Source organism: Terrapene carolina, unplaced genomic scaffold, assembly GCF_002925995.2.
Source record: "Terrapene carolina triunguis isolate 2854851 unplaced genomic scaffold, T_m_triunguis-2.0 Scaffold210, whole genome shotgun sequence".
NCBI lineage: Eukaryota > Metazoa > Chordata > Testudines > Emydidae > Terrapene > Terrapene triunguis.
The window spans coordinates 2,660,158-2,670,433 of record NW_020664561.1 but is presented as its reverse complement, the minus strand read 5'-3'; the positions used below and the strand labels follow the sequence as shown (position 1 = coordinate 2,670,433).

General features: G+C 43.4%; 1 protein-coding gene across 1 annotated transcript in view; it reads left to right on the top strand.

Annotated features, from left to right (window-relative positions):
- Positions 1 to 10,276, top strand: part of LOC112110346 (tubulin epsilon and delta complex protein 1-like) — a 180,854-nt gene that overhangs the window by 130,617 nt on the left and 39,961 nt on the right. Inside the window, exon 7 of the mRNA XM_026655518.1 lies at positions 660 to 872. Coding sequence (XP_026511303.1) covers positions 660 to 872 — 213 coding nt within the window. The remainder of the gene's footprint in view (positions 1 to 659; positions 873 to 10,276) is intronic.

Sequence of the window (10,276 nt, the reverse complement as noted above, 5' to 3'; positions counted from 1 at the left end):
ATTGCTGTAGGCTGTGTCTACACTATGGAGTTATGCTGGCATAGCTATGACAGTGTAGCTATGTTATTAGAGTCCCTGTAACATAGACATGGCCTAAGATAGCCAATGTGCACTGAATTCAAGACTGATACTTGCATGGGTAAGATTTAAGACAAAACAGGTTAACTGTTTTAGGCCAGAGTTTGAAATAATCACTACTCACTTTGAGTGCAGTAATTATATTAATAATCCTTAAATATAAAAAAAAATCTCCCTCTAGTCCTGACATTTGAACATAGAGGTCATAAAGAGAACACCCCTTCCTCAGATCTCTGGAGGCCATGTTCAGAGCTTCTGGAGCACTGAGCTGTGACCATCTTACATTCCATGGATTGTGTTTGGTTTCAGTGCAGTATAGCTTACAGTAGGCAGTTTCCTCTCTCTTGGGTGTTTGCTAATTTAGAAATACATTAAAACATGTATTTATTAGGAAGCTGAGCAGATTCTGTTCAATAATAGTACTGTTTTTTTAAATATGTGGAGTAACTGTGTTTGAGATAACCACAGTCAATTGACAGTAAGTTCTTAAAATTAAATATTGGAGAAATACATGGCAAGCAAATTATTTCCGGTTGGTGCTATAAAGTTAATGAACTTTTACCATGTATTTTTTCCTTTAGGAAACTGTATTAGATACCCTTGATGAAGATGCAAATACATTCAAGTCAGAAGATGTTTGTAAAGAGAAAAACACTTTGCCAAATGCTAACTTGTGTTGCCACAGTGCTAGCAATATTATTGGAGAAATTGACAAATTGACCAAAGATCTAGTGACTCTATGTGATGGACTGCATGAGCTAGTAAATTGCAAGAAGTCAGCATGGTATGAAAAGGTAAGGATTGTATTTATTTCTTGACTTAAGGAAAATACCTCACAAGATGACTACTACTGTGTATGAACCATGCGCTGATTCTCACCCCAGAACTCCTATGACTCTTACTATGATTATTTATTACTTGTTTCAGATAATGCCCACAGAGTGTTAGGTGTTTTTCAAACAAAAAATAAGGTACAGTCCCCACCCCATGAGGTTATGTTCAGAAACCAGGCAGATGTGGTGATCCTTATGCCAGTGACAATACATTCTGAAACCAGACAGATGTGCTTGCATTGTGAGGGGAGTAGTAAAAGGATAGTGACTATGGAGGAGAGGGAGGCAGGAGAGGATGGGATCACTGGGCCAAATGGAGGGGAAGAAGAGGACAGCAGATGGGAAACCATAGTGTTTGTGATGGTGGCAAAGGAGGTGAGGTTAATCAAAGAGAAAAGTTCGGGGAGATCATGGCAGGTGTCAAGGCTGAATCTCCACTCTGTCACTTCGAGTGCAGAAGGTGGGGGTCTTCTTAAACTCCCAAGGTTACAGCTTTTCTCTGACCTTGGCTTGGTAAACGCTGCCACCACCCAAATGCAAAAAAACCCCTTGGACCCAGGAAGGAGCACTTGGGAATTCCTCCCTGTGGGGTACCTTCAAGCCCTTCTCCCCTCTCTCCCCCCGGGGAGAAAGAGCTGAGAAAGAAAACAAAGGAAATTAGCTGTTGCCACTAGCTAATCAAACAGCATATGCACAAACCTCTTAAGACACCAAAAATCCAATCCTGTTCTTAAAAAAGGTAAATTTTATTAAAAACAAAAAGGAAGAAACTACATCTGGAACTTAGGCTTTTGCTAGATTTTAAAAGAGCAATTCCAAAAATTAAGCACCCAAAATAGCTTTCTTGGGGGTTAGCTTAAAGGTTACAAGCAAACAAAAGCATCTGGGGTTAGCATAGAGGAGTCCACAAGCCTTAAAAAGAAACAGAAATAAACCCAATCACATCTTCTAAACATTCCCTGCCTTCCAGTGATTCCTTCTAGGTCTGGAAGATAATTTTTCATACCTGGTTCAAACCTTACACAGCATTCCTGCGTATAGCATTGTTGCTCCATGTCCCTGTAGCCCAGAGAGAACAACAGACAAAGGGAAAGTTTCTTTCCCAATTTTAAAAAGTTCTACCCTTCCCATTGGCTCTTTTGGTCAGGTGCCCACTTCCTTTTCTTTTACCTGTGGGCTTGTTAACTCTTTACAGGTAAAGCAAATAGAGAACAGCTACTAAGAGGAATTTAATAGCTAACTGGCTGGCTGGGTGTCCATAAAAGGGAGCTACTCCCACTTCATTTATCACAGCAGGTCTTGTCAGTTTTCACTGAGAGGGAGTCTCCTGGAGATGGCTGAGGAAGTTGAAAAGGAGGCAGGTTTCAGAAGGGAGTGGAAGGTTGCAAAGAGGTAACAGGAATTGAGTGGTAGTCAGTGAGAGAGGAATAGTGTTGCTTGCCGAGGAAGACAGTAGAACTGAAGGAGAAGAGAACACAGTTGAAGTGGAAGAAGTTTTTGTGGCCAGGGGACTTTCTCCAGGAGCATTCAGTGGCACAGGAGCAGCAGGACATTGGGGTGAGCCAAGGTTGTGGGGTTAATGAGATGGACTTGGTGGTGGGACAGGCAAAGGAATCAGGTTTAGTGGAAGGATTGGACTTCTGACTGCTGAGGAGAGGGATGAGAGAACTGGGGATGGGTGGGAGTGTGGAAGAGAAGTCCTAGAAGTTGATGGATTGGAGCTCATGACAAGGTTAGGTGGAGGTAGGTGAATCAGGGGATGTGTGTGTTAAGGATCTGGTGGTGGTTGTAGAGGGGGAACTCGGGTATTCAGAAATGGTGAGGGGCGGTGTAATGAAGACAAGGATGGATAAGTGGCCCTTTTGACAAGTGGGGTTGATCCAGAGTTGAAGGTCAAATGAGGGAGTGAGAGTGAGGAAGACAGGATGTTGAGGTGTCAGACAGGAAGCTGAAGTCATGAAGGATGACTGTCATGAGAGGAAGAGACAGCAATCAAAATCCAAGAAGAAGTTGTTTGGAAAAACTGCAGTGTGAAAGACAGCAGGGCATGGGGAGAATAGAGGCTAATGGAGTGTTGCTCAAGGGAGTGAGGTAGAAGTGGCTGATATATGGATAACAGGTACATGGACCATTTGGGATGATGGGTGTGAGAGGAGAGGTCACCACAGGAGAGAGCAGCTGTGGAGAGAGTGTCATGTGGGATCAAGAAGCAGGGGAGATGGTTGTAGTTTTGCATGGGGTAGACCTAGCTCTTTCCCTTTGTTTGGCTGCTTTGTACGGGCTGACCCACAGTTTCTAAAGCTGTGATTGCATTGGCCAACCAATAGCATTCTTCTGTTGAATGGGAAAACCTACATTAAAGCAATAGGAGAGCTGAGATTTTGAACACTCAAAAAATAGAATTCCAGTGTATGGCTCCCAGAGCAAAGTAAACTCTGACTTCTGTGTATATTACCATAAATGCTGTTAAATACTGCCTTCATATTAAATCATATTAATGCCTTAATAACTTTGCGTGTTTAAAATCTCATCTCTCCTATTGCTTTAATGTAACTTTTGGGGTTTCATTTCCTTGCTTTTATAAAAGAAAAAAGTAAGGAATCATTAATTGCACATTGAAATAAATGTCCTGAATTTGTGTACTTGATTGATGTCCTGGTCATACATTGCAGTATATCTGAGATTCAGTGAATGTAATGGAAGGTATAACCATTGAAACAAAGTCAGTGCAGCAGGATGCTGCGTTAAAAGGATGGTTTATCAGAAGTGCCTCCCCTTCCACATCCTACAAAGAACCATTCTGTAATACTAAATAACAGCACCTTTCGGGAAGCAGAAGGTCAGATGATTCTCCATCAGTCTTCCTTATAGCAATCCTCCCAGCTGTCAGGGGAGGAGGGATAGCTCAGTGGTTTGAGCATTGGCCTGCTAAACCCAGGGTTGTGAGTGCAATCTTTGAGGGGGCCACTTAGGGATCTGGGGCAAAATCAGTACTTGGTCCTGCTAGTGAAGGCAGGGGGCTGGACTCGATGACCCTTCGGGGTCCCTTCCAGTTCTATGAGATAGGTATCTCTCTCTCTCTCTCTCTCTCTCTCTCGAGTGTCCTCCTTATGCAAAATACTGTCTCCCCTCAGTCTATCTTATTCCTGCAAGCATGCTGAATGTGCAGAGCCTTTTCTAGCCCCCACTCAAACAATCTTCTACCTCTTCCCCAGAAGAAATGAGATTCTTGTGAAAAAAGACTACAGAATGAAGAATTTGATGTGTCAGAAAAGAGATGATGTACAGTAGCCAGTGGAGTCAGTGGATACTGACTGATCTGTCTTGGATATGGGCCGGTCCTGGGTTAAAGAGGCCAGAAATAATCTTGGATCTCTTAAGAAGACTCCCATGGGTGGGTGTCACACCTTTATTACAGCCTTGTGCCAGCTTGCTTAGATTGGATTGTATGACAAAAATGTGTGCATCCACAAGTATGCTATTTGAACCACTGTATCTCAGTCATGTGAAAATCGGTTTTCATCCAACCACTAAAGGCACATCTCCAACTTTCATAGCTTACTTCCTTTGTAAACTTCAAGTTCCTGTCACCTCCCATTGAATCTTTAGGTCTTTTTTTTTAAAGTTCCCAAGCTTTTTATTAATAAATGCAAAAGTATGTTTCCCCACTCTCTTCCTTCTTGAAAAGGGTTAGAGATTTTTGCTGAAACTTTCAAAATAAAAAGAAAAACCTGAGGAGAAACTTCCCAAACTTCAGCCCCAAAGTAAAAAAAGATTAGCAAAGGAATAAGCATCTGAAAAAGGCCTTCTAGAACAAAAAATTATTGGCAGCTGACTGTAGGCATTTCTCAGTGAATAGTAATGTCACTGCTATGATGTGATGTCTGCTTTTCATCAGAAAACCAGCTCTTTGTTGGCTGATTATAATTGTGACATAGAAAGTAATTCAGCTACTCATATGGTTGACTTTTTAGTTAGTTTGCACACAGCTGGTCTTTTAGTTAAAATGATTTGTCCTAAATCCCTTTTTAAAATTAAAAACTATCTCTTGGGTGAGAAGTTTTTGTCATCCTGCAGCTCTTTCTTTGAACATGTGGTTGGAATGACATTTTAATGAATCCAAACTCTGAAAGAATTTCTCTGTGCATAAATACCAACTGGCATACTTCTGCCACCTCGACTGATGTGACAGTTCTACTGATACCTGTGTGTGAGGGAGTAATGGGTTCAGAAACTTGAAGGAGGGGAGAGAGAAAACATACCCGTGCAGCCAGAAATGTGATATGAATTCTCGGCTTTATTCTGTTCCATCTAGAATCAGGCAAAAACTTTGTTCTTTGGAGACATTTTCAGAATTTGCAAAGGATCAAAAACTTGTATGAAATGACTACGTTTTAAAAACGGCTCTCAGCTCAGAAATAAATTAAACTGTAAAAGCAGAAATGTCCTTATTCCAAAGGAGAAATTGTTGTTTGTTTTTTTCTGTTCTGAGCATTTCATTTATTATTTACTCCCCAATTTGAGAGGGGATTTGGTTTCAAGCTGAGTTAAACATTCAGAAATGCATGTTGAAACATTGAAGGATGTTTGGCTGTGGATGATAATTTCTTTAGTTTTATTCAGATAGACACTTACAGCCTGCTGAGTTTCTGTGATGCTGCAACTTGGGAGTCTTCCGTGTTCCTCAGCAGTCCAAGTCAAGCCAGAATCCCTTGGGGTTATGGTTATAACTATGCTGTACTGCTACTAATGAGTCTCCTTTGAGGATGAGCTCGCATCGAGTAAATCTGCTCATGTGAAGTTGCATACACCCCTCCATATAACCCATTGTGGTTGCATGCTTACCCAGTCATGGATCTAAATATTGAGGCTTATGAGTATACTAGAGATTATTGCTCCAGGCCCATGCCATAAGATTTCAACCATGACTGTACGGAGCACTGGAACCCACTACTTTCTTTGTCTACATTGTGGTGCATATTCCCATTCTGTTCAGGTATCATCTAGAGCTACTGGTAGTTGTGCTTTTGTATTTTTCCTGTTTCTTCAGCTTGCTCATTCGGAACGGTATCTGCTGGGTCTTTCCTCTCTCGAGGTCTATCTCTCAATGTATATTTTCTTTTCTTTTGCCTCTTCTTTGTAATATTTTATGGAATGTAATGGCATGAGTCATGGCTCTAAGGTGCAGGTGGCAGCCCTAAGTTCCTCAACTGCTTCCAAAAGTCCAGTGAGTGAAACCTGCTGACGCTTGAGTGGTTGAGTTGGTGGTGGGCCTCCCTCTGCTATGGTTGATGGTTTTGCTTTCTGAGAGGTGTCTCATTACATAGCAGGGAGGAAGAATAGGGCCTTGTGGAATAGGGCCACTTGCAATAAACTAGTGTAAGCGCTGACTAGATTTCTTGAAGGTCAGCTCGTGTAGTGAGCCCCTGCATATCCCACAAGCCCAAGAGCTGTGCCTCATTTAATCTGTCTCAGAACGTGCTCCTTATTATGGATACACATGGACATTGCTTGGAACTGGACATCCCATGTAATTACCCCCTTCCTCCCGAGAACCGGATTGTCGCACATTGTGCTGTGGAGTGTGCTCTAGGTAGGCCTCGCCATCTCTTGCCCTGGGGTCACCAAAGAAATGCTTGATTAGGTAGCCTATAATCAGGCATTCTTAAAATATGCCCCAAATATGTCCATCTCTTCTTCTGGACTACTACTTGTATTGTTATAAGTAGTGGTGCCCATTCTGGAACCTCTTAATTACTTATTTTATCACTCCCTTTTACTTTGAATATTCTACACAGACACATGCAGCTGTGATGGAGGCAGAAGTCTTTAGTGCTGTCTGTTTCAGAAGTGAAATAGCAGAGAAGGCCAGCTGCCATGCCAAGGTGACTCCCAGGGCTGGGGAACAAACAAGAGAATACTGCCATCATTCAAACCCAAGGAATATCCAACCCTCCTTGCCATACCTTCCTGTGGATTCCTAATCCTGTCGCTGAATACATTTACATCAGCTTCCCAGACTCACCTGCTCCTGCTGCCCCCGGGGCCAAAATTTTTTAAGGCCTGAGTTGGTGACATCACAACACTGCTGCATCATCTTCTCTGCTGAGGTCTGGGGTCCTCCTCATCACATTTGGCTCCGGGGAGCATCGGAAGCAGGTGAGTTTGGGAGAACTCATGTAAGTGCATCCAAGGACAGGATTAGGACTGTACAGGAAGGTGTGGTGGGAACTTGCCATTTTTGTTCTGAAACCAGTGATCTATGAAGTGACCTGGGATTGGAGAGGGGGCTGGCTGGACAGATCTTTTCAATATGTTTTGGAAAGTGATATTTCCAGGACTCTTGAGTGCAGAGCTGTGTCATGTCCCACTGCTCTGAATGTGCTAGTGGAAACCATTTTAAAATCAGTTGTTGAAAATAATTTCAGCACATGGTCAGTTTCCCCATGTTGATGGTGCCCATCGAGTGCAAAGTATTGTTTTTTCCCATTAAAGCACCGTTCATTCCCCATGATGACCCCATTTCTAGCTAATCTAATCTATGTATATCACTGACTGAGTGCCACTCTGTCTTCTGCTAATGTGCAGTGTTATTGCTGCATTATTAAAAGGTAAAGCCTGTCTCCAACACACAGAACTCTTTACAACCCCCTTCTCTCCATGGGATTGCTGGGGAGAGGCTGGACCTGTACAGGATAACTGGGACAAGAGAGGCTGTTCCTGTTGAGAGGTTCAGTCACACAAGCACCATCTCTGTAATCTTTATTTTTCACCTCTTTCAAGGAGAGGTGGCAGCAATGATGGTGGTGTATCTTTCTCTTTTGGGTGCACAGGGTTGAATAAGGATAGAACGTTTGGTTAGCAATTGTAACACAGGATAGCTGGGCCACCGGGGCAGTGGGAGATGGGACTATGGTGCCGTTTTTTGTTTTGTTGTGTTTGTTTTAATGTAGCTAATAAGATGTGCATCTTTGACATGTTTTGGCCTTGTGGTTAAACCACTGGACTAGGACTCTGGAGATCTGGGTTCATTTCCCAGCTCTGCTGCGGACAGACGTTAGGCATATCATTTTATCTCTGTGTGCCTCCTTTCCGTATCTGTAAAAGGGTGATGATAATCCATTCTTTCACTTGCCCTTTGTCTGTCTTGGCTGTTGAGATTGCAAGCTCTTTGGGGTAGGACTGCCTCTCGCTCTGTGTATGTAGAGTGCTTAGCACAGTAGGACTCCAGTCCTATTTGGGGACCCACTTAATCAGGCACTACTCCAATACAAAGAATAAGGATGCTGTTCCAGTTGGCTTTGGGCTATTCCATTCTTGACCGGGCCTCATCACCATGCTCCAGGTTGAAGCAGTTGGTGTTTGAGAGGTGCTCCATTTGTGACAGCATAGTGTTCGTTTCTGCCTGGCTCGCTCAGTATTTGATCTTCCTTGAAAAGAAGTCATTTCCCAAGGGTCTTTATGGTTTTATTTCCTATAATAAATCACTGTCTGTTTTAGATCAGTTTCCAGCTGAAGCAAGTATCCAGACATGCCCCAAGGACAGCCTGTTATGTGTCTGATGCTGTGGCTTGATGTGCAGTCTCTGAGGTCGTCGCAGTACTGACGTCATGGTGGAACAGCTTGGGGGTTCTTTGACATTCAGGCTAGATCCAGACTTTTGGGCTCCTGTTTTCTGGACCCTATTATGCCTTACCTCCAGTACCTTCGACTGAGTAATTGAAAGATCAAACAAGAAAATGCTCAAGTGATTTTAGAAACCCCGACGCAGGCTCACCAATATTGGTTCTCAGGTCTTTTGGCACTCTCATTGTCATATCCTCTTTACTTCCCTACCCCTTCAGATATCCTTTGAGTGACACCTTGACTTGGAACGTGGATTAACTCTGATCTGGGGTAATAATACCTACCTCTTGTATAGCATTTTTCATACAGAGATCTCAAAGTGCTTTACAAAGGATGTCAGTATCATTATCCCCATTTACATATCGGGGAAACTGAGGTACGGGGAGGTGATGTGACTTGCCCAAGGTACCTCCATGAGGAAATGTAGACCCTTATACGGAAGTTGGCTTTATTATGCTCCATTGGCATGGTCTAATAGTAATAGTCAGATTTATTGTGTCTCAAACCATCTAAATAGTTTTTGCATTCCCTCAGACTTCTTGTAGCAGCCATCTCAGCAGAGCACCCTGCTGTAGGATTGGCATAATCTGAAATAAAGAGATTTTGAAGAGCCTTATCTTCCATACAGAACCGATGGCTATGTGGCGCTCTCACGTCTGTGGGATGCAAAGTTGATCCTGTATTGTTTATAAAGGGGGTAGGTGAGACTCAGGCTCCAGTGGCTGATGCTCCAGTGTTCCACAGGGATAAAATGGTTCTGCACTCTCATCCTAAATGTCTTATTGAGGTGGAGTCTGAATTTCACCTTAATTACCAGCTATCTGCATTATGGGGTGAGGAGAACAGCTTGCAAAGAGCCACCACTCCTATGCAGTTGGGTGGGGACTACTCTGCTCCCACATGTGCACTGGGCAACACAGACGTGCTTGCACACTGGGGGATATGCCCTGCGCCAGGTGTAGGGCTGGCCCAGGGTACGTCCCCTCCCCCTGGAGCAGTAGGGAGCTGGGGAGTAGACTGTGACTTTGCTTCCATGCTGCCCCATAAACAGGGCCCATGGCAAAGCCATGATTGAACCTTCACCAGAGGACTCTAAAATAGAATGTTTGTCTGGAGTTCTTTTCCATTTTGAAGTAAACATTCTTTCTTTGATTTTTGTGCCATTTAGTATAGTTCATCGGGACTTTGCAAATATGAAGATATAAAGTAAATTAGCAAAATGAATAGTTAATGACACAAGCCACTTGGGGTGCAGGAAGGAGCAAGAACGCTGGGGGGAAGCCTGTTGCTGCATTTCATTTGGGGAAAAAAGCTAGTTACAAACTTCAAAGCATGTCAGGATATTTCCTCAGTACTCCCTCCCCCCATTTCACCATAGCCCCAGAGCGCTTGTATATTCCACTTCGTAATTAAAAACCTCCATCTGGAGCACTAAGCAGTTGTCGGTTGAGTTTTTCATAGAATCATAGAAATGTAGGACTGGAAGGGACCTCGAGAGGTCATGAAGTCCAGTCTCCTATGCTGAGGTAAGACCAAGTACACCTGCAAAATGGAACTGAAGAACTAATGGTGCTACAGGAGGCACTCTGGAAAATGCTTGCCTGGCCGGGCCTCAGATATGGAGGTGTGGGAACAAAACCCAGAGGCAAGAGGAAAAAAAAACAACACTCAGGCCTTGGCTACACTTGCGAGTTACAGCGCTGTAAAGGCTCCTCCAGCGCTGTCACTCACTCCCCGTC